This window comes from Lygodium microphyllum, chromosome 4 (genome assembly GCF_053477565.2).
Source record: "Lygodium microphyllum isolate KBCC chromosome 4, Lygodium_microphyllum_v1.1.10, whole genome shotgun sequence".
Classification (NCBI taxonomy): domain Eukaryota; kingdom Viridiplantae; phylum Streptophyta; class Polypodiopsida; order Schizaeales; family Lygodiaceae; genus Lygodium; species Lygodium microphyllum.
Genome location: NC_141138.1, coordinates 41,509,182 through 41,534,693, shown reverse-complemented (window position 1 = coordinate 41,534,693; position 25,512 = coordinate 41,509,182). Strand labels below are relative to the sequence as shown.

Below are 25,512 nucleotides of genomic sequence, written 5' to 3'. Positions count from 1 at the left end.
TCCATTGGGAAGAAGTCTTCTCTTGGAGGGATGGGTGCTTTTGGGGTCACTGATGTTCGAGCTTTTAGCCTCCTTCGTGTGCCGGGTCGAGCATGTTGGTTGTCTTCCTTTTTATCTATGCTTTTCTTTTAGTGGTGGTATCTACCTCCTCCTGTACTTCAAGCCGTGGAGAGGGGGGTTGTGGGACTAACTCTTCATCATGCTACCCCATTTCCAGGCTTGACCCTGCTTCTTCAATTGGCCTTTATATCTCCTCTCCCTTGTGCTCTTGTGGCCCTGCTTCCTCCGGCCCTACTTGTGCTTGGATGTGCAGCCCATATCTCAAAGCGTTGTGGGCGATTCCCAGTTTTCTCCCTAATGATTCAGCTGTAACATGCCTGGGTCACGACACATTTTAGTAGTCCATCGAGAGTGATCTAAAAGATGTTGCCTAGCACTCCTACGGAATGTCGCACGGTTTGTCGAATAGTGAATCCCGAGTCTACTTTGCAACAAAGCGTATCGGCCAACCTTGTTAGGATCGACCTGAATCTTTCTAGTTTGCGCAGAGTATCTAAACCGAGGTGAACTTATATCGCACTTGATTCAAAGAGAATGGAAAACGAGAGGGATGCATCGCTCGACCTCTCTACCCATAGGTCCCCTAAAACGATATGAGCCAGTGTTCTATCCTACATTAACTACGGTCAATACGTCATCATGGTAACCCAAGAAGCATAGAATGGTTATTAGTGACTAGAAAAGTGAGCTATTTTTGTATTTCTCAAGTCATGTATCTGTTGACAGGATCCATGTGGATACATTGTGCTAAAATTGCATGACTCCATGCTTCAAAGGAAAAGGGAGTACCCTTTAGATGGTTAAAGATAAAAATTTCAAAATTGAGAAGCAAAAATCAAAGTTTAAGCTTCTAACCCTATGTTTGTATTGCAAAGATCTTAGAAAATCAGTTGTAGTTCAATGTGATGCTTGTGGCAACAACATTGGAGCTATTCATTTACAAGAAGGCCAAATGAAGTTATTTGAGATATTTTCTTACCCAAATAGTTATTTGAGAAGCATTCAAGATGGGCAAACTTCTCTCCTATGTTTCATTTTTCAAATCATGCACATTGAGGGTAAGGAAAATGTTTTGCCTGATGTACTTTCAAGGAAACTACAAATTTTAGGAGTTAATATGGCCTATCATTAAGAGATGTCATGAAGGAATATTATGCTATTGATTCATCCTTTACAAAGTATATGATCAGCTATACAATGACCCAAGGCATGAACATTTTGCATTCAAGTATTATAGTTTTCCCATGATACATGGGTGGTTATGTATCTAAAAGCGACCAAGTCCAAAGTGTGCATTTAAAGTTATCCTCCTTGTGAAGGACATAGAGGCATTGATGCTATGATAAGGTCATCCTTCTTTTGACCAGCTCTAGGGCATGATCTTAAGGGTTTTGTTCACACATGAAATCCTATGTTAGGTCAAATATGATTGGCAAAAGGTTGCATGCCTATCATATCCTTTGTCTATTCCTAATAGCCTTGGCAAAGTATGGCTATGACTTCATCTTTAGTCCTACGATGACACTCCTTGGTAACAACATTTGGACTCTCGTTAGCAAGTTTAAAAAACAAGTGCATTTCTTTCTTGTTTGCAAGAAGGATGATCATATAATAGGAGTGTTAATATCGAAGTATCATACCATCCTAGAGTCCACACTCACTAATAGAGATCCCCACATGACAAGTTTGTTTTGAAAGGGTTGTTGGGAGTATATAAAGTGTACATTGAAATTTTCATCTTTCAATCTACACATGGACAATAAAAAACGAAAATTTCACAATTTTAGATCTCTTGGGATGCTATGTATTAAAGCATATTACATAGTGGGGAGCAATATTTGACATTGGTTGAATTTGCATAAAAGAATATAGTGCACGTCTCTACTAGTGAGGCTTTGTATAAGATTGCTAAAGGTTCTAGATCTTAAAGTTCCACCAATTTTGCAAATTAAAGACATAAAAAATGAGATTGTGAAAAGTGATAAGAAAGTTCCACCAATTTTACAAACTAAAGAAGATATCTTTTGAAGGATATTGCTAATCAAAAGGCTAAACATGCATTTACAATCCTAGAAAAAGTAAAAGGTGACAACTCATCTTCGTACATGAGCTTTGGAATTTGTGGTGTGATTGGATACTTCTATGCCTTGAGGATGTAAGATTGAAAAAGATGAAAGGTAAAGAGCATTTGTATTCAAGGTTGAATATGCAAATTTATGGTTCATTCTTTAAGTATTGGAAAACATCTCAATGACATGGCTTACATGCTGAAATGGCCTCAGCGTTGATAAATACATAATGCCCTTTATGTTAGCCTATTGAGACCTTTACGTATGTTAACGTGCGCTGATGCTTGTGATGTGGAAGTGTGCAATATAACTCCAAATCTCTTCAACCAAATGAGTACTTCAATCAACCCCCCTATTGTGCTTACCGAATGCATATCATATGGCAAGTTTGTAAATAGTGGTTTTCAATTATTCTAGTTCCTCTTATCTTAAAATCATATGAATCTTGTTATGAAATGGAAACTAAAAAGTATTGGAGTCCCACTTCAAAAGACATTTGGAGGCTTTCTTTCATGAGTTTGTAGTTCAAGATACCCAGTAAAATTATTTATCTTCCTAATGCTGGAATTCGGTTTTATATATACCACATCACTACAAGTGACTGCAGTTGCTTTTACCACCAAATGCTCCTACAAACATGGCCCAAAATATGCCTTGGAATATCACAAAAACGATCAGGCCAGGCGACATTCCATTCAACCATCACCATAAAACACATTAATCACAGTATGCGAAGGAGCTAAATATCTCAAATGCTACGTCAACTATCAAATCTTCATGAGAATGCAAAATACGTGTTGTATTTAAGCTCTGCTAGTGTTAGATGCTAAAATGGCACTATGATTGGCCTGCTCATGCCCTGGTTATATTTTCAAGCAGATTTGATACATCGTACAACTATGGTACAAAGGAAGACCTTGAGCATTTTTTGAGGGATCTTTGAGGAATTTTGATATCCCTATTTTACAAGAAGCATGGATGAGGGAAGAGCTACACAAAAAGCTAATTCCTGATTTACAAAGACGGGAGTACAAAGCTGGTGAATTCAAGCTGTCTTTTTGCTCCTCCTACCCATCCCTCTGAAACAGTTCAACTTAAATTTTCGGCTCAGACATTCAAATTTGCACTTCCTGCGGCTGTTGACAAGTGCAAAGCTCTGTGTTCTTGATACCTTCTCTCCGTCAGGTGCATGCGCGTCATCAAGAGAGGCTGTGATGGCTTTCATTATCATCTTGAAAAAAAAAATTCTTAATAAGTGAGCTGATCATCTGAAACTTGTAATTCTCTGAAGTGAAAAAAAAGGTTATTTTCAAGGGGCACATACAAAAATAAAGATTTCTCAAATGAGTAAGCTGATCATTGAAAACTTCCAATGTGAAAAACCATTGGCTATTTAAAAGGTGCACATACATGGTTATTTTATTTATAAAAACATTTGCACAGCTTATTTGCTGTTGACATGAGAAGACTTCTTCCAAGTCTGAAATGCCACTTTCTCGTTCAGAAATGGTGCTGACATACAATGCCCACCTATCTACCTATGTATTTTGCAAACCTTCTGTCCATTTCAGGTGCACTCAGTGCCTTTCCCTGTGATCATATGCAAACTACAAGCAAGGCCCTGATGATCCCATGTAACAATCTGCAAAACTACAACGCTGCCCTTTCTTGGGAGGGAAGAGGAAGAGGGAGGAGGTAGGTATTTTCTTTTATTTTTTGGGGGTTATGAACTTCAGTAAAAGATTACTAATACTACCCTGGCCACCTTGCCACTGGTGCAACTGTAACTCTAATCTACATGCAAGTGATGAATCCATGGCAAGTATATGGAATCAAAAGCTGACACTCAAGCTGAAAAACTAGAAGATGCAAAGACCTCAGGAGTGATTGAGCTAGAAGCTAGCCCAGAATATCAGGTAATTCTCTTAGAACAGTAACAAAGCTTAGACATAATTGAGCTAGAACCATGAATCACCAGGCCTAGACTTAATTTGAGCCACTGACCTAGAGTTGTAACTTGTAATACTTACCCACGTGCAAATTTAACTGAGCCATACAGGGTTCATATGGTGAGCTTGATAAGGAAGACAACCACTAAGATTTGGCCACCTATCATTGATAGATCCTAACATATTCAACTGAAAGGTGTTGATTGTCAGAGCATTGCCCTGCAGACATTCTATGTGTACCATGGATTCCCCTCCTTGCCAAAGTGTCCCTCCATGTGGATACAAGACAAGAGACCTCATCCATCGTCAAAACCAGCTTGTAGAGTTTCATAGCCACCAAATACGTGATGCCGGTAGAAAGTTGCACACAATGATCCACCACATCATATACTATTTAAGCAAGAATGCCCCACAATCACTCTCAGTCCCTCTTTGGCCCAGTAACATGCAAGTGTCACTCCACTATTGGACAAGAGCATACCTTCTAGTCAGCATACATCAAACTGCCAACAGCTGAAACATATGGTATCTTGTCCATTTCAGCCTTCTCATCATCAGATGTAGGGCTGTCCTCTGCACTGAGTTTCACATATGGAGGCAATGGAACCCCAATTGTTTCCCCCCCTCCATATTGAAACACTACAAAACTTTGGAGATATACTCCTGCTAAGATAGATAGAGTAAGCCTTTCAATCTATCTCTGAGTATTCGCATGCCAAGAATGTGATTTGCATCACCCATATCCTTCATGTCAAAGCTGCCATAAAGACTTTGCTTCAATGAATCCAAGGCATGAGTATCCCTGCCAGCAATCAGCATGCCATCAACATACAAAACCAAGATAATCGGGCTGCCATCTACTGCCTTCTTGGTGTACAAGCAGTGATCCACTTGACTTCTATGAAAGCCTTGGGACTGCACGAATGTATCAAATTTATGATACCATTCTCTTGGTGCTTGTTTCAGCCCATACAAACTCCTTTTGAGTTTACATACCATTTTTTCTTTCCCTTGTTTAACAAACCATTCAGGCTACTGCATATATATTTCTTCATGCAAATCACCATGTAAAAACGTAGTCATTACATCCATTTGTATGAGTTCCATATCTTCAACTGCAACCAAACCCAAAATGGTTCTCAATGTAGTCATCTTGACTACAGGAGAGAAAATCTCATCAAAGTCAATTCCATGCGCCTGCTTGTACCCTTTTGCAACCAATCTTGCTTTGTACTTTGGTGAGGAACCAGAAGTGACCATCTTGTGAACCCATTTGCATGGAAGGGTTTTCTGCCCTTTAGGCAACTGCACCAAGTCCCAAGTGCCAATTTTTTCAAGAGATTCCATCTCTGACAGCATGGCTTTATACCATTTCTTGCTGTCCTATCTGTCCATTGCTTCCTTGAAGCAAGACGGTTCACCACAGTCTGTCAACATGACATACTCAGCCACATTAATTGCTCCAGGAACAAATCTATCAAGTTGTCTAGTAGCCCTAGACGATATCCTAACCCAATGGTCATTGTTTGCTGGCTGTTCCTGCAAAATTTCATTTTCAGCATGCTGTCTTGGCATTTCAGCCTGCAAATCAACATTAACCGCTTGCTATCCTAGCTGTTCCTGCACATCAATTCCCCTTCTACCAGCTGTCCAACCCTTGCCATAACTGCTGCCAGCCAGCTGGTGCCTCTTGACCAGGCTAAGTTCCCCCTAGATTTGCCGACATCATCACTTCACTATTAGCACATTGCTACCTGCCTTTTCAGCCATTGCATGCCACCCTGCATCAGCCACACTCGAACTGCTGTCATCTAGCTTTTTTTAACCTCTCATGCTCAGCTACCTCCGTCTTTGGGTGGTATACTATTGTAGTGACCAGTTCCATCCTCAAATACTACTGCATTTTGGTTTCTAGCCTACTGCCCTTCAAATTTCAGTATAATCTCAACTTTAGACCTCCAGTAGATCTCTCTCCCCAACTACTCCCATTACTCTACCTTTGAGCATCTGTACATTCTCTCGTTCATTAATGACATTTTATTTATTCATCTAAGAGATCTCCTCCTCCTCTATTTGCATTGTGTGTTTTCGCATTTATTGCATTCTTGTCTGAGTTCTTGTCTTTTAATAGTGCCCATGCCTTGTGTGTTTTCTCGGTGCAAACACTAGCATCACTTCACTATTAGCATATTGATTGTGAATGGGCACTAGCCAGTTCTTGGGCAGGGTCAAATAGATAATTAATTAACTTTCAAAATTTAAATGCCGGATATTAAGATTAGAAGGCTTCCAAGCAGCAAAATAGACTGCCACTTGTCAAAATTACTTGTGCAAACAGGAAGATAGGCGTTTGGGGGTCGGTCGAGGGTTAGTGCAGCCATTCTGAGTCATGTGAAGGCCGAGAGAAATAGAGAGAGTGCTGCTATAGCAACTGCCTATCATGAAAACAAGTATGCTTTGATACCATGTTAAGAAATGATTGCTGTGAAAGAAAACTAGAGAGACAGTAGGGTTTGAGGGGAGAAAAATAGTGTGCCACAAACACAGACAGAGAGAGAGAGAGGAGAAAATTGGAAATCACAAAAGAAGAAGATAATGAAGCATTCAATCATACTAAATGAACAAAGCTAATACCATGGAGCAGAAGCTCTCATGATAACTACATTGTCATGTCTAATTATGCGGCAACAGTTGTAGGGGAACCTGCAAAGTGAAGGGAGTGAATGTAGTCCACCAAGCATTGGGATATCAAAGTAATCTAAAGATGAAGGACAGCTATCAAGGGAGAGAAATGCAATTTGATGTTGTCGGAGTCGAGGAGGAAGATCACCGGCTACAAAAATGTGCTCCGAAAGATGAGGATCAACAAGACAGCTTGCCAAATGAGAAAATCCAGCCCTAATGGAACAAGAAGTGCAAAAACGAAGGTGTCTAAGGTACCAAGTGTCTACCAAAGTCAAAGCTGGAGTCGTCGCTACAAAGGTGTCAAATTGTGAAACATAGCCTAAGAGGTTGACACCAAGTGAAGAGCATTGTTGCTAGGTAGAGAGAGGTGATCTGGCAGCAAAAACACAAGTTCCAACTAACGCCAAAAGGAGATGATGGACACATATACTCCGATGGTATGGGGAGCAAAGGTCAAAGTCGATAGTCTTCGATGGTATGAACTTGCCACAGTAGAAGCACCTAGTGGACTATCCATCAAGAGAAGCCATAGCACCAAAGTGTCAATCTGTAAAAGGGAGGATAGGAGGAAGAAGAAGATAAGGGTATCTCCCAATGATGCAATTGAAATAAAGGGGAAAAATCAAAAGATGATGCCAAAACAATAACTTGTCTTTGCCTTCTCTAATTTAAGGATCTTCAAGGCTCTTTGAGCACCTCTAGTTTTGATACCATGTCATGAAAACAAGTATCATGTGATACTATGTCAAGAAATGACTGTTGTGAAAGCAAACCAAAGAGACAGTAGGTTTTAGGGAAAGAAACACAAAGTGTGTATGGCAAACACTGAGAGAAAAGAGAAACTTAGAAAACACAAAAGCAGAAAAATGATGAAACATTGAATCGTGCTAAAAGAACAAAGTTGATACAACATAGCAAAGCTCTAAAGATAACTCCACTATCTTGTCAGATTAGGCAGCAACACCTGTAGAGAATCTACATAGTGAAGGGAGCGAAATGCAATCCTCAGGGGACAGTGGGGTGTCGAAGTAATCTAAAGATAAAGGATAACTATCGAGGGAGCAAAACGCAATCCTCTGATACTGTCGAAGTCAAGAAAAAAGATCACCGACACTTTGGAAGATGAGGATCAACACAATGAATTGTCAAATGAGGAAATCCAACTATGACAGAGTAGAATCTGCAAAATGCAAGTGTCTAAGGTACCAAGTGCTTGCCAAAGCTGAAGCCATTGCCAGGGAGGCGCCAGATCACAAAACACGCTCTCAGAGGTTGATGCTAGGCAGAGAGCACAGTTGCTACATTGAGAGAGCTGATCTTACAACAAAAACACAAATGCTTGTTGTTGATGCCAAAATTCGACACCAAATGGTGGAGATGGTCGCCAGCTGGAGGAAGAGAATCTACAACCAAAACCTCACCTAGAAGGTGTGGAGCCATTGCCAGGGAGGTGCCAGATCACGAAACACACCCTAAGAGGTTGATGCTAGGTGCAGAGCACTATTGCTACATAGAGAGAGGTGATCTCACAACAAAAACACACGTGCTTGTTGCTAATGCCAAATGTAGATGATAGTCACCAGGTGGAGAAAGAGAATCTGTACCCAAAAACGCAGGTACAATTTGACACCAAATTGTGGAGATGGTTGCCAGCTGGAGGAAGAGAATCTATAGCCAAAGCCCCACCTAGAAGGTGTAGAAGATGTAGACTACAAATTGCAATGTCCTCTACGTAGGGTGTGAGCAGTAGTGCAGTAAAAGAGAGTGACAAAACATCGGAAGATATGAATGTGGAATTGGATAAATTGATGGAGTCAATGTTGTACATATAGACATAGACAGTCTAGAGTGTTGCCCACTGAAGTCTCTCATATGACACCCCAACTCTCTCAGAAGGTGCTTAGAAAGACTTTTTGGGATTGTTCTCATCCTCTAACAATCCCTAGCAATTCTCAACCATTTCCATCCTGGGGTGAAGAGAAATTGCAGAAATTGCAGAAATTGCTACTAAAACCCTAATTTACAGCAAACATTAGGGTTTCCACAACCAACTTGGGATCTGTGCTTAATTACTAGACCCAAGTACTTAGTGTAGCAGTTGAAGACATTAGTTTGCAACTAATCTAAGAGGTAGTCTATTCCCTATTTATTATGGCCCACATGCAAGTGATTGAAGACCCAATTGAGCTTGGATTGTTGTACAATCAAGAGGCAATTTGTGCTCAAGAAGTATTGGTCATTTATGATAGCCATCCATTTGACCAAGGTAGGTGGTTAATGCGGCCCATGTTCTCAAATCCCTAAATCTGTGACCAATGAAATCATGAGTAATACTCTCCCCTCTCCAATCAAAGCGATCATGTGTCACCAAGCATAGCAAAGGCTCAAGAGGAGGTGGTAACCCCTGACATGTGGATACTTTTGAAACTCCTACTCCTAGTTCATGCACCTCACCGGCCTCAAGCTCCGCCCCCAGCGTTGGAAGCAAAAGGCCATGTAGACAAGCCATCAAGCCAATGTTGCCATAAATAGGGTTTTCACATTTTCAACCATATCTGAATCCATTGGGCCTTGCACACCATGCATTGGCTATTGCATACCATAGGGATTTGTGCCATACATTCCTATATGAAGTCCATGTCCAACCATAGCTCCACCAACGTATCTTGACTGCCCCATTATGGCACGCATGCCCCGCTCGCCAAAATCCATTAGATTGGCACTTCCATGATGGCCTTACATTTGCATTCCTTGCCTCATAAGTACCAGTTATTTTGCTTCATTAACATCTTTGGAATCTTCAGGTGAAGATTTTGGTATTTCCTTCGATGCACCTTGCTATCCTAAAGGTATACAAGATGACTTTCTTCTTGTCCTTGTTGTCCTTCCTCAGCATTCAAAAATTGGGTAAACTAAGGATCCTTTGCTAATTCAGCAAAGAGATTTGTTGCTCTCCTCATCCAATTCTTAAACTAGTCATCAAATTCCTCTTCACTTTGGTGGTCATTAGCCTCATTATGCCTTGAAGACCTTCCATATTGCCCAACAGCAATATTTTCAACTTGTTATCCATGGTTTGAGCCTTTGTCCAAGGACAGGTATTGCATTTCCCACATGAATGTTTACACTGAGAGGCATCATCATTGCTTGATTGCATCTCACTATATAAAGACATATTATTGTAATTTCTCAGCTAAAAGCAAAAATCGTCACTAGCACAAAGCTTTGGCTTGCAATCAGGTGCCTCAAGCCCACCAAATCAAGGAATTGAGTGGTATTTCGGCAATGGAACCATGAGACCAGCCTTCCTTCTTGGAAAGGGTGGTAATTCCATAATTAAGCAATTAACTACAACAATCAACAAATGAATATAACTTGAAATACACAAATTACCATAATAATCTTGGAAATCGGATAACCCTATTGGTTCCAAAGTTGGTATCCCTTTTGGTATTTCCTTAACTTGATTGCTAATGGATTGAGTATAAGTTGAGATTAACAATCTCCTTTGCTATTTCAAAAAGCCTCCTTGCTGTAGCAACAATCAACAATCAATTCAGGTCAACTGCCCCTTCATTTTCCACCAAAGACTTGCACAAATGGAACCACCAACTAGCCAAATACTACCCCAAATTACAATGAACGAGCTGGCATCCGAATTCCCTAACAATTAGACAAATTTCAGATGCTGAATTCAATGTATGATGCCTTCACCAATAGGCACCGGTCCTAAGGTGGCTGTCAAACCCTAATTTTTGTAGAAATTTAGGGTTTAGATCTCTATTATCCACCAAATTTGGCTAAGATTTGCTCAAAATGGCTAATAAATGCAGAGATCTCATGAGAATGGATTGAAGAAGGTGAGAGAAAGCCAAGATGAGAGAGAAATCTGATTTTCTTTGCGAGAAAACCCTAAATTCTGCATGTTGCCTACTCCAACCTGCATTTAATGCAGTCGCGTACTTCCAAGCACCTCCAAAATGCTGTCACTTGATCAACAATGTTGTTGCCAGCCCTTGCAAGGTGACTCCCTACTGTCCACTACCTATTGAGGACCCCAAATGGCTATCTTCCGCAGCAAATTGCTGTTTTTTTATCACAAAATGAACCACCAACACACACACACATACTCTCTCTCTCCCTCTCCCAAGCAGTAAACTCATTGAATGACTAAACCTGCTCTCCCAAAAACGTTTTCTCGGTTTGTATGGGCATTTTTACCAAGTGGCAGCCTTCTAAATCCATTTTTCAGCATTATCTAACCATTTAATTAATTTTCAAAAGTAAATAATTCTGAAAATCAAATTCAACCCTTCTGGCTCTGCCCAAAATTAAATGTGCCCATCCATGATTTAATTGGCTAGGCCATTTGTAACCTGAAGTAATCCCCAACCTCTGTTAGCCCTTAGACTAGGATTAATTAATTAATTAATGCTAGTTCTTTGTATCACCACTAACACTTATTGGTTAAACCATTATCCTAGGGTCACATCTAATATCAACTAACCACCAAAACCCAGTCGGCATAACTTATCACAACTTTTGCCTTTGACACCCGCTGTATCCTCGAGATCCTTGGCTTGTTACTATGGAATATCTACCATGTGTATCACATGTGCTTCGACAACCTTGCACATTTAATTAATAACTTAATCAACTCGTATCAACAAGATTAAAGCATCTTAAAATTTTACGTCCACGTGATACATATTGTCAGCACAATACCTTGGATATCTGCTGAGCATATCCAAGATCCACTATATAGGAGAGTTGTCCAAAACCGGTGGAGTGAAAGTGCTACCTCCCCCTTGACCATCAGGCATTGCTTTGGACCCTTGCTCTACTGAACCTGACTAAGCCCAATCTAAAGTTGGCTCTAGCTAACAGGCATCTGGGTAAAGCTATAACAATTAAGGATAGTCTGCTAAGTCATCCATCCTCTTCCATCCATTTGGCATCCATTTGGTGAATAGTTCTGAAACTTCACCAAATATCTCCTAGAAACTTTACCTCTAACTTTTCTTTTCTTATGTGCCAAAACCTCCTTGTATATCAAGATCTCATCCAACTCCTCAACCTCAAGTTGCATTTCAACAAATACATCCTCTGGCACACCACTAAGAAAAGGTCTCAATAAATTGACATAAAAGGTATTGTGTATCTACCAACGTGGAGGTAATTTCAACCAATATGCCACATCGATGATCTTCTCCGACACATGGAAGGACCCATAGTATCTCATACTTAACTTCGAATAAAACCTCTCTCTTCCTTTCAACTTTTTCAGCCTTGCCTTTTCAAAACGCAAAAATAGATAATCACCCTCTACAAATTGCAAAGCATGTCTATGGCGAGCAATTGTTTTCTTTTACTTTTCTTGTGATCTTTAAAGTGTATACATTATCTTTGCATAGATTACATCCAAAATTTCCATATAGTGATCAACCTTAAAAATCTTATCCTTTCTATGTAAGATAGGTTGTACATTATTGCCACCCTCAACCACCTCAAATGGAGCTTTACCAATGGAACTATGCATTGTATTGTTGTATACAAACTCAACCAAATACTACTCCGACTATGTCTTACATGTATGAAATATAGCACCTCAAAAGATTCAAAACGGTGTCCTCAAACTAACCATATGTCTGCAAATGGAAGGATAGTATACTAGTCATTGTGAAATGTACGTAGATGTGTATGGTTGTTACTGCGGCTTTCAGACTATACTTTTGCATCAGTTTGGAAAAAATCCATGATCAATTGGACATGAATGTTTGACTCAGTTTTGAGATCAAATTGTGATAAGTTTCAAGTCAGTTTTTTATCAGTTTGAGAGCCGTTTATGGTCATTTTTGGGATTAGTTTTGCATCGATTTCTAATCAGATTTTGCAATCGGTTAGTGATCAATTTGGGGGTTACATTTGCAACAATTCGTGATCAGTTCTTACATCAAAAAGTGATCATTTTGTGATTAGATTATGCTCAGTTTTCAATGGTTTACAATTGGCTCCATGGAAAGCAACATGTGAGTAAATGCTATTGACAATTTCAACCATGGTTTATGCTGAAAATATGCTATACCATGGTTCTGAAGTCAGAACAATTAAGAAATATGAGTTATGGATGTATCCAATGGGTTTCTAGCAACACTTCTGGATTGTTTTTCAGACTTATATCATGTTTATGCTCGCTGAAAATTTCCAGTAAGGTTTGGGGCATGTGTGGCATGGTTAAACAACAGTGGCTAATGTTGTGACCGTGATGCCTTATGGAAATTTCAGTTCAGTATGCTTTTTCTTTACAACATAGTGGGAAAAACGTTTTTAGGGGCCAGTGGAAGTCTATTCCACCCATTATGAGAGAGAAAAAGGTTGTTAGTGAGCAAGAAGAGTCTGCTGATGTGATATGCAACCACCAAGGATCAGTTCTACAGCATGTGACAGTAGTTTGCAGCCCTCCAAGAGCAAGTGACAGCAGCCCAAGGTCCTTCTAGTACAAATGACAATATATAGGATGGGGTAACAGTCTTTCTGGTGGTCCTAAGCTGTAGGTGGCAACTTCCATGTGGCTGTTTGAGCTGGGCAGCAATAGCTTTTCAACGTTTCTCACAATGAGACTCTAAAATTTCTCTCTACAGAATTCTCTTCCATCCCCCAACCATCTCTCAAGTTATCTTAACATTTTCCAACAGTTTGAGCTATCAAAGGAAGAGATTTCAATCAATATCTACTGTAGACCCTAATTTACAGCAAAAGTTAGGGTTTTAAAAGCTACCTCGAGATACATGCTCAAAATTGAGAGCCTAAGACTTGAATTCTAGTGACTAAAATTCAGGAATTTTAGGGAGATTCAAGAGGCCAGCCAACCAACCAATATCAATTTGGGGCTGAATTTGTCTTTCAAGGGGCAAGGTGAAGGCCAATCCCCAAGCAAACCAAGGGGAAAATTGTTTTGAAGGCTTGCTAGTTAGTTTTAACAGCAAGAGGCACTTGGATTAGTAGAGGAGATCAAAAGATCTCAATTATAATTATTCCATTTGCAAAATATGATAAAGAAATACAGCAAGGGACGTCAATTTTGAGGCCAACAAGGCGTCCAATGTCCAAGATTAAAGTGGTAAGTGTGCATTTTCAATTTATGTAAATTTTAAGCTTGCTGTAATTAGTACTCAATCAGGTCATTTACCACCCTATCCGAGGAGGAAGGCTGGTTTCAAAAGTCTAATGTCTAGTCCCTTTTATTTGTGGATATGGTTTATAAGTTGTGTTGTATCTCTGTTCAAGTTAGCTCCTTGGCAAACGTTTCATAAAGATTAGGTAAGTACCTAGTTGTATCGAACCATGGATAGAAAGATGGTTAAAGCCCAAATCTAGTATATAAAAAACTTGGGCCACCAAAGCCTATCGATTTGCAAAAGGGAAATACTCCCCACTCCACGAACTAGCACGAAAGAATTGGCACCAGTGGTGACCAAACCCCCTCTTGAATGAAGATCTTAAAGTCAATCGTGTTGGCAGGTCATATGAAAAGTGGCCCCATTATCAACATGCCATGGCTTCTTCTCAATGGGAGAAAGTATAGGCCGTATCCTCAACCTCAAACAGATACATAAAAACCAACTCAATAGTAGCAAGGATAGTCTTCAAGTCCTTTGAACCTTCCCTTCACTTCAAATGGAGATACTTCTGTCAACACTTTTCCTTTGGATAAGTGTCCTTCTCACATTGTGGACACTTCAGCTTAGACTTCTTCTCATCTTTCTTATTATCATGTTTCCTATTGTTGTTGTTTGCCTTCTTATTTCCCTTCTTGTTGGCCCCTCCTACACCTACAGTAAAAGCTTTGATAGAGCTAGATCCACCAACTCCAATCTCTTTGAGATGCTCGCTATGCTCCAAGTAAGCAAGGTTAGCTTCTCCCAAAGAAGAGTCTCACGCACTCTCAATGTAAGAAGACCGGTGTAGAAAACATTATACTTAGTAGATGGTAGTTGGATAAGGAGAACAATGGCCATATCCTCCAACAATATCGCCGTCCAAGGGATGCAACCTCATCTCTCATATCCTCCATTTTATTAATCTATTCCTTCAACAAAGGAGAGTCATAGAGCGAGAGTATGTGGAGCTTCTTCTCCAACGTGATGCCATGGGTAAAAGTCTTCTGATGGTAGAGAAAAGAAAACTTAGTCCACACTTCTGCTGCCATCTTTAACCTGCTCACATGCACAAGGACATAATACTATAGGCTCGAGAAAGAGCCCAATAAGCCATTGAAGGTAAAATTGACCCATTCCCTTTAGATGTTGCACATAAATCCGTAGACATTGCCAAAGTATCATAGCCTACATTAGGGATTGGCTCTCCTATTGGAAACAAAGATCTAGAGTATATTCCATTCTTCCAACCTAATACATCCACTCTGGTGCAAGGTATATGAGTTTCTACTTCTGAACCTTCTTCTTTTTTTACTTCTACATCAATACAAGATTTTACAACACGTTGTGAGGAAGCTACATTCCATTTTGTTGACTATGGATTAAGTCCCAAAGAGAATCATTATTTGTATGTAAGCACACGTAAGGTGAATATAAGAAAAAATTAGATACCTTTTATTTTAGCTTTCAGAACTCTTTGAGTTTTGATTCTCATAGTCAATTTAATATCAATGTCTCACCATCATTTTCATCATTACCTACATTTTAATTTTCATCATTAAATTCTCAAAATCAATTTAAGGCATTCATTGCCTCTAAATCTTCACCATAATTTAAAATCCCACCCATCCCACCGTTTTCTTTCACAACATCCACATCCACATTTACACCCTTTTCCACACCACAATTTACCATTCCATCTATCCAACTACACACCACACTGGAGGGATCTTCAAATATAGGCACATCCTATACTTTTAGGTCCTCTACTTTTCCACATCCAAGTGGTGGAGGTGTACTAGCGATGGGGACTTATCCTCAATCAACCCATCCAAGGTAATCTATATGCCAAGGTATCCCATCCACACCTCTCAAGCTCCACCCTACTCTCCCATCTCCCAAGTGGCCACACAGTTTGTCAACATATCAATATCATGTGAGCCAATCTACACCTTTTGCACCAAGACCATACCAATCAAAACCCTCCTTGGGACACACCTCTAGAGTCACCATACCAAGCACTTCGATACTGCATGTACCACCTAGTTACCCCTACTTTTATCCTACACCTACCATCTATCCCCCACCTCCTCATCAAGCCATTCATCCATCTGCATAAGCCAAGCATGCATTTACAGGTAACTCGTTTTAGCAAGTCTAACTCTGCCACTTGGTCTAATTTGATGCGGCATGTCTTGGATTCCCAAGGCTTATAGAAACTTGTTAAGAAACAAGAACCCCAGCTTGAACCTTGCTAGTTCTTATATGAGGTAATTTGCTCTTGGAAGAGTAGAAATGCCATGGCTATAGTCGAGTTGATTTAGGGTCTTGTGCATGAATTGCAGTCTCAACTCCAACACTTTGACCTTGCATCTGAATGGAGATTTTCCCTCCTGAGGGCTGAGGTCTTGCTTTCCTTGAGGCACCTTGGAGGCCATTTATTTCATACATTTTCAGCTCGACATGCATCTCACTCTTTTTCTTTGGATACTTCTTCCCCCATTTACTTTGGCATCTTCGTAAGAGAGAGGGTGCTTACTACTACTATCATCCAATGGTGAAAGGGGATGGTATTCTTCTCTTGGTGCTTACAAGATCATGGTTCTGCACACCATTGTATCGTCATCCTTTTGTATCATCATGATCATGATTGTAAACCGGTGCTTGGGCAAGTAAACAATTTCCTTGTGAGGGTATTGTCCAAGTGGCCTCATCACATAGCATTTTGCTTGAGCATGACATTTTGCATTGCCCTTTGCATTACCTCATGCTGTTACAAGCTATTATTCTCGCAATGAGGTATTTGCAAGGTAGTTGTAGGAGGTTTCCTATTGTAATAAAACACTTGAAAGTAAACCAAACCAAGTATGAATCAAAGTTATACTAGTAGGCAGCTCTAGTGGTCTAATCTCCGATCTCAAAATAGTAGGAAGACCACTTGAAAGTACTCTCTAAATTTTCTTACAGAGGGCATAATCTTGACCTTAAAATGCAAAGCATGCCAAGGCTGCAGACTGCAACAGAAAACTGTAGTAAACACTAAACTTGCAGAAGAAGTTGAGTATAACTACCTTTTCTTCTTCATCAATATTCGTCGTGGGCTCATGAATGTTCTGCCGTAATGGAGACTCCTCTACTGAATTCTCACTTATCCCTTGAGAGGAGCACCGTCCCCAGCTTTTAGTTGAAGCACCATTGGAGCTTGGATACGAATAACAGTCCACACATTGTTCCCTCCCTCTTGTCTGTTAAGACCAGATGTGAGCACATTTTGTAAGGCAACTAATTACTCCAAGTTAAGATTTGGAAGAAAGTGAATAAAAATTCATGTGGATTGCTACTTCCAAAACTTAGCATACACTATGGCAGCATAACCACCTGCTGGACACATTTACAGTGATCTTCCAATCATACAGCTATCCATGTGACTTAAGAGGAGGGAAGGGGGTGGCACCTCTGACAATGGATCCAAAGACGAAAGTTCTGAGTTTTCCCCACTGTATTTTACTCTTCTGAGCAGCTCAAGAACTTGTATCGGATGCTCTAAGGTATCTTTGCTGGATGCCTGCACAGAAAGGAATATCAGTCACTCTATAGTAAAAGACAGGTTGATTTTACTATAAGTGTTTCTATTTACCTCAGTCCCACTGAGTTTACAGTAAGCCACTGGTTGGGGACCACTTTCTTTCAAAGCATCCTTCTGAGAAACCAGACTTAAACCTGAAAATTTCATGAATAACCTTTATACTAAGTTCGACTCATAAAATACAAAGCACAACATTATACACAACAAACTTTTAGACTTTCATTCTATTCCCTGCACTTCAATCTCGTCAAAGCTTCATTAACAACAGAGTAGTTATAGAGAATTGGCTCCTCATGACAGCATTTGAATAGAAAATCTCAAATTTGCCTAAGCTCTACCTGGTCTCTAGTAATAATCCAACAACAAGCCCAAGAAGTAATCAACAACAGGAGATTGATGAGGGATTGACAGAACCCTTGGTCAGTATAAGTCTAACAACAGCTCTTTGCAAGTAAATGCTCAAAGAATAGTACACAGAAGCTGCTCATAGAATAGCAAGCTGTCCAAACAAAATTTCACTTTGCTTCCCCCAACCTGGCAAAGTAATTGTGCATTTAATTTTAAGGCTAATAGCTAACCTGGGTTAGCATCCACCACAACTTCTCTCATTGAAGACAAGTTCCCAATGAGGCCAAAGATATTGTCAAACAATTTTCTCACGCCTATGCAATCAGAGCAACATCCTTTGCACACCCAGCAAACTAAGTCGCACGGTCTGAATGCCAGAGTGAGCTAATGCTAAGACATGACACAAATCCACTAAAAACCTCATAGCAATGTCCTTGGAATAGCCCTATCAGAATACACTTTAATGCTGCAGCCTGCATACCCAGCACACCGAGCTGCATGATCCGAATTCAAGTATGAGGTAATGGTAAGACATGACATGAATTTACTGAAAACCTCAAATATTAGCCAGATATTTCTTTCATGAATCTGATCCTAAAGAGTTCAAATGCTACACAAGACTGTACTACAGTAGTAAAGCTAAGCAACTGGTATTCCAGATCAGATGCCTATGAACACAATCTCAGATACAGTGGAATAAACTAAGTATCTGTTGCCTGTTGTGTAAACAGCAATAGACTTTAAAGTTGCAAGATTATCTCAATAATCTATTCAGACTAATGAACTTGTGAACAGTTTTACCTTCTGTATCCTGAGTTTCTTGTTTGGCAAATACTGAATCACTCAAAGCTTCACAAACTGTATGCTGCATACAGCAGATCATCACATTAGAATGGTCACAATTTAGACTTATAATAGACAAACTGATGGAAAATTTCAAGCAAATCTCTTTCCACCTCTCCATTACATGCTGATACAATAAGCTTATGTTAAGCTAAACAGTTATTCAAAGACACAGAAAGCTACACTGCAGTAAATGCCAACTACAATATGAAGAAAGACCATTCTCAGAGTTACCAAATCTCTAACCACCAGCCTATCTATGTTCTGTGGTAGAGTTAGTTGTTTGCCTCATGACCATCATTTCCTCTACTTCCGAAATTCACAGTTTTATTTTGTGTAAGATGTTGCTCTTTCTAGTTCTATTGCTTTGAAAGTTAGCATTGTTTAGGGGGCATATAAGTCAACCTAATCAACTTCAGAACAGAATGCTACAATTTAGATAAGAAAAGCACTTGTCCTCTGAGGCAAATTGGACTATTGTTTGGATGATGTACATTAAGGTTGAGCAGTTATGAATTTCAAATACAAGCATACCTCCAGGAGGTCTTGATGGATTTGTAATGCATCAAGCCCATAACTCAAGGTATCACATGACTCTTGAGCACGTGACAGTGCAGGGGGGCACAGAACATTATGAAAGAAAATTGTAACGGAGTCATAGTAGAACTGTGGGCGAGGGGAATTATGGTCTCCATCAAACCTGATTATGTTTTTATCCCCCTGGACAATTTTCAATAAAGACAAGTTAGCAATGCTTCTCTAATCTTTAATTATCTTTATCAGAAGAAAGAAACAAAAAATAGCCTGCTAAAAATAAACCAAAGTGAGGACAGTTATAAAAGACATACAGCATATTCTTGATGGATTAGATCAGAATGATGTGGAGGTATAAATATGTCTTCACTAGCATGCCCAAATAGTGCTGGTATAAATGTTTTTGACGCAAGCTGCAAAAAGCTTTAGCTATGTAAGAGCACTAAGGCAGAAGAAATGCTGCAGCCCAATTGCTAAATCTAAGATACCTGACTATGACTATAGAAAAATAGATCCGTCACCTGGGTGATGTTCAAGTCCATTATATCAAACTGGGCCCGCTTTTGAATTATCCGGCGCATGATTTGCAATGCCACCCTTATCTGCCAAATATCACTCCTGAATTACATTATTGCTCACAGATAGTTTCACAGCAACTGTATTGCCATTCAAAGCTGCAGTAATCAAACAGTAACAATGGTTGAGATTCTGCAGTTTCCTTTCCGAAAGACATGCAGCCTGTCACCATGTATGTTTTCTGAATGATCAAGCAGCAGCATGATACCAGATCCATCTGCTGGTTATTTTACCCCCCTGTTAATGACATCTAATCAATGTCATGCCTCGATTTCATTCATATCCAGCATACGTCTCGTCTGATTTATTTCTTACCCAGTTTATTTAATATCCTAGGAAACAAGGACATATAATATCTGCACTTTTTTCTCTAACTCTAGTCAGCTTCCCTTCCCCACACAAGGCTACATGCAGAGCAGAGGAAGGTGTGCACAGTATATGTCAGTCCCTGTCTAGCTTGGTCTACATAGAGATTGAGACATGCATTGAATCACGTGTGAATGAACATAGGGCATCAAGTAGCAACTCACAGTGAACTTTGGAAGACGAATCTTGTAAACATCAACTAGCTCCATCATTAAGTCAAAAAGATTGGAAAACGGGCTATCAAGAACCATGCCTGCGATTGAAGGATCCTCAGCACCATATAACAGGCTGCATGAAAGTACCCCAAGCAGGAAAACATGAAACATTTGCAGAGGTCTTTAAAACATCTCTCTCTCACAGCACAAGATTAAGAAAGTAACAACAGAAGCTGGAACCGGTAAGGACTCACACCTGGTAACTGCCCCCATGGATCGACCCCAAAGACCGATATATGATGTTTGCTTCAACGATCTCAGGTATGAAACCACCACCTTTAAATCTTCTCTCTATATATTACAAAAATATAACAGAAAAACTATCATTGAAATTCATACAGGACTCCAAATTTCCTCTTTTCAATAGATTTCAAGCAAGAGATGAATAAAACTGAGGAACTATTGCAGACCTCATTCCATCCCAAGCTCACATATTCCCCATCAGAGAGACCCGAACCAGAAAAATCAAGTGTAAACACCGTGATGTTCAAAGGTAGAAGTACAACTGCTGCTTCATTACCATCTGCTCGACATCCACTGAAGTTAAGAAAAAGGCATAAATTAGTCAGTATTACCACTGGATTTACTACCACACCTTGAACCTCCTGCCTTGCAACATTCTTTGAGAACCTTTTAACTACTCTCTTACTTCCATTCACCTACGACTTCCTGCAATATGTTATCAAACAGTTTCTTCCCCAATAAGCCAGTGTTCTATTATTGTCATTCAAGTATAGCCTCATTGTATCCACAGATCAGCCAGTTATAAAATAGAGAGTATTTTGACCACAAAATAATCAAATAGAACCAGTTGTAACTAAGACTTTATAAAATATTGACCCTGTACCATTATTGCAAGTCGTGGAAAGTGACATGTGACATTACTTATGTGAAACATCTTGATATCAGAAAATGTAAGACATAGATGTGCTTTGAAAACAACATGAAAAAGCATGGATCAGCCCATATGGAGCTTGACCACCAGCAAGGGTTCCATGATGAGTCATTCACAATAACAATCAAGACTTGTAATAGTTCATTTGGATTACAAGCTATCAGCAGTACAGAAAAACCATGCAGAGATGAACCCAGAGTATTATCAAGCATAAAGAAACTGAAACAGGAACTCACACCAAACTCATTTGTGTAGAATGCACACTATGTAAACTGCATACAGCTAACTGTCTCTGTGAAAGAACTGAGCAATATGTTTTCGTCAAATGGTAGGACAGTTGAGGTCCGTCAATGTGCCATAAGTGGATAAACTAGTGGAGCAACACCAGGACAAAAAAGGTATTGGTAGCATACAAAGCAAGTGGCACAGAGTGCCTTATCCGAAAAAATTTACTTTTAGAATTACTACTACTCTTTAACTTTTCCACATGGATTTGAGGCCCATGTGCACTCCATCATTCAGCAATGCACCTCGTGTTGATTGTTGATAGCTTCTCTATGAATATTCAGGCTTACTACATGAAGTTCAAATCACATGCAATTTAGAGCTTCTGCAAGTGAAGTATACTAGAGAGAGGAACTACTTACAAGGTTTAGACTCTACTTACATGGGCATCACAAGCTCTCGTAGAATAAGCCAATGCCAGCACACAATCAGAGAAGTATGTGGTGCAGCAGCAGAAGATTGCCACATTAGAGATGGCCTGCTTTATAGTTGAGCATTGGGGGCTACCTCAGATGCTCTGGGCTAGAATGCCATACATATACATAACCATTCTCTGACTGTGATTGTTCCAAGTATGACACCATTCGAAGCCTATTTGGTCATAAACTGCATGTTGCTCATTTCAGGGTCCTCAGATGAGATGCCTTTGTGCATATGCAAAGATTGAGAGGGGTAAGTAGTGATTAGCATACCCTAGAATATAAGTTGAAAAACCCAAATGCCAACAAGGTTACTGTTAGCATATATATGGTCTTCATTGAGGGATCTGTACAATGGTCTATTTCATTAGTCGGTATCTCTTCTTCACAAATAGCCGCTTCTAAGGAAGCACAAAACTTTTCTTCACAGGAGTTGGTGTGCCTTCAGGTCAATGATGGCAGTGCTCATCAACTTCAAGCTGGCTTTGCTCCTAGTTGGTTCATGGGGACCCCTTTGGCAAGACGGTTATGCATGCATGCCAGAGAGAGAGAGAGAGAGAGAGAGAAGGAAGGATGAACATACATTAACGAGGGTGCCAGACCACGGCAAGGCGAGAGGAGTGAGCATGCAATGAGGAGATCATGACAAAGAAGAACAGAGCAATGATAAGGATGATGAACCCAAAGCTGGGCAGCTGCCTATAAATAGACATATGCATCATTATCTGGCCAAGTTGGTGCCAACTGCATAAAAATGTGCCCACCAGCCCGACAGCTGCCACATGTGCTGGTGCCCTCATAAAGTGCACCTAAAATGCTGGAAATGACAACTGCAGTGCAGGAAATAAACTGGGCTAAAAATCCATAATGGAAGAGCCATTCAAAGCTCCTAATGTCCCTATCAAACTCTAACAAGGGCAGAAATGCATGCACATTAACAGCCCCTCACTAATCTTGGGAATGGCTGCAAAGCTTAGACAGAGCAATTGATGAAGCAGCAAATACAAGGGAAGGGACTTTGTGAAGATGTCTGCAGCATTCTCCTTTGTAGGATAGTATACCAGCTCCATATTTCTATCAAAAATACCCTCGTGAACATGGTAATACTAAACCTCAATGTGTTTCATGCAAGTAGAAAACACTCAATTTGTCGCAATGGCAAGAGCACTTTGGTTGTCACACCGATGAGTAGGTCCCTCATAACGAATATCTACTAGCATCCTCTGACGCCAAACTGCATCTTGGATGGAAGAGCACACTAGTCTATCTCCATTGAAGAAAGGGCTCTAATCTTTGATACCTATTAGGCAATGGTCCCCGTTCATAACCGGGGTCTAACCTCCGATCTTCACGATGTTCATGATGCCTAACAGAGGGAGCATGAATAGACTCCTCATCTAAGTCATCAAAGCCTTGTTTTCTGCAGCAAACAGCAGGCTGAAATTTTGTAATTTCAACAACAGGATCTTCTCTGTTTAGAGCCTCTGCATCTTCACTTAGGCGATGATACTATATGACAATGCGCAATTGGATGGCACCCACTACCCCTTGTGGAGTTTTATAGTGTGCAATCTGCTTGTTGCAAAGGTTCTTTGGGATCTTGTTACTAGCGATTCAGCCCAACCAGGAGGGTTTGCACCTTAGATGCCTCAAAGAGGGCCTACAGGACAGCAAGCTGCCTTTGCTGCTGCCCATGTTCCTCCTACGCAAGAATAGAAGAAATGGGATTCCAAGGATGCACACGCTTTATCTTTGATTGCTCTTTCAATGAAGAGGGCAATTATCCCTCATATCCGGTCATGCAAGACCTCAAAGGCAGCTTGGGATATCTTGAACCAAATGTTTATAGCATGCAATGAAGCCAAAATCTCTTACTTGAGAAGAGAATTGGCTAATGAACATATGGATGAGGGTGATGCTATGACAAATCACCTCACCTACATTCAAGATTTGAGAGCGCAATTGTTGAATATTGATGAGTGCTAATAGATGATGAGATGATAAACATCACCATAAACTCTCTTCCAGAGTCTTACTTGGATTTCACACTTCACTAAATTTGTCTTTGAGGGGGGGGCATAGCGACCCCTTACATTCGTGGAGTTAACAAGCCTCTTGTTGCAGTAGGAGGAACTGACTAGGAATAATGTTGCTATGTGTTTAGGTGATGTAACCATGCTTTCCAAATACAAAGGCAAAGGGAAAGCAAAGAAGCCAGTAAGAAATCAGCCAATGGCTGATGTAGGTTAACCATCTAGTAAGGCTGTCCATGATGCAGATAAAGGCAAGAAGAAAAGAAAACGCCACTACTATAAAAAGCCTAGTCATTACATCGAAGAATGCAAAAAAAGATTGGGCAAGAAGAAGTAAAAGGACTCTCGTTTGGCTGTCTAAGAGACATTCACCACTCAATCTTCAAATGGCAATGCTGCATCTAACTTTGTTGAGGAGGACTATGTATTTTTTGACATGTAGTTATGACAGTTCTATGCTTAATTGCATTTAATGATGCTGAAATGCAACATACATGGTACTTTGACAGTGAGGCATCCAAGCACATCACTAAATAGAAGAGTCTATTTACATCTATGCATTCAACCCCTAGAAGGGAGAGAGTTACATGTGCCCTAGCTATGATGTATCGCATTGGTTCAATGCTGAATATTTTTGCGAATGGATCAAACTCTATGCTTTTGAATGTATTGTTTGAGCCTAGGATTACAAAAAATCTCGTCTATTACAGCATTCAATAAACAAGGTTTTCAGGTCAACTTTGAGAATAACAAGTGCATTGTAAGAGACACAGAACTTGAATATGCTCTTCGCTTGTGAGGCACTTTGTATAAATGCCTTTTTTTGTTGGATGCATATGGGAGGAGATCTCACCATGCTTTGGCAGTTTGCACACTCACGCCTGCTACACAATGTTAGGTTTGACTCACCTTAAGGCACTTACACAACCCGAAGGTCTAAGGGTTGTACTTTGTACTTGAATTACACACTTTTGAATCTAATTGTGTGTCGAGCTGTGTCTACACTCTGACTCTCTCTACTGTCTACAGTGTGTGTTGAGCTAATAGCTGCCATCTCCTTTTTCACAACACCCAGAATGCAAAGCATATGCAAAGACACCCAAAAGTATGAAAGTGACCAATTGAAGGTTTACAGTTGTTCCAAGCCTCAAAAGGCGTGACATTTTTCAATGCCTTAGTAGGGCACCTATTCAAAACATGACAAGCACACATAACTGCTTCCATCCGAAAACCATGTGGCAAGTTTTTAGCTTTCAACATACATCTGGCCATCTCCATGAGTGACCGATTCTTCCTTTCTACAACCCCATTCTGTTGTGGAGTGTATGCAATAGTATACTGATGTGCAATGTCTGTTTGCTTTAAAACATTATTCAGCAAACATACATCTAGCCATCTCCATGAGTGACCGATTCTTCCTTTCTACAACCCCATTCTGTTGTGGAGTGTATGCAATAGTATACTGATGTGCAATGTCCGTTTGCTTTAAAAC

The 25,512-nt window shown here is 40.1% G+C and overlaps 1 protein-coding gene across 1 annotated transcript in view; it reads right to left on the bottom strand.

The window, feature by feature from the left end:
- Positions 1-2,901: 2,901 nt before the first annotated feature.
- Positions 2,902-25,512, bottom strand: part of LOC148036969 (uncharacterized) — a 55,112-nt gene continuing 32,501 nt past the window's right edge. The window contains exons 4-14 of the mRNA XM_087675923.1: positions 20,799-20,925; positions 20,585-20,679; positions 20,338-20,461; positions 19,753-19,833; positions 19,546-19,644; positions 19,232-19,417; positions 18,656-18,719; positions 17,558-17,640; positions 17,375-17,485; positions 16,992-17,165; positions 2,902-3,360 (exon numbers count right to left, since the gene is read on the bottom strand). Coding sequence (XP_087532049.1) covers positions 3,175-3,360; positions 16,992-17,165; positions 17,375-17,485; positions 17,558-17,640; positions 18,656-18,719; positions 19,232-19,417; positions 19,546-19,644; positions 19,753-19,833; positions 20,338-20,461; positions 20,585-20,679; positions 20,799-20,925 — 1,330 coding nt within the window. The 3' untranslated portion in view covers positions 2,902-3,174. The remainder of the gene's footprint in view (positions 3,361-16,991; positions 17,166-17,374; positions 17,486-17,557; positions 17,641-18,655; positions 18,720-19,231; positions 19,418-19,545; positions 19,645-19,752; positions 19,834-20,337; positions 20,462-20,584; positions 20,680-20,798; positions 20,926-25,512) is intronic.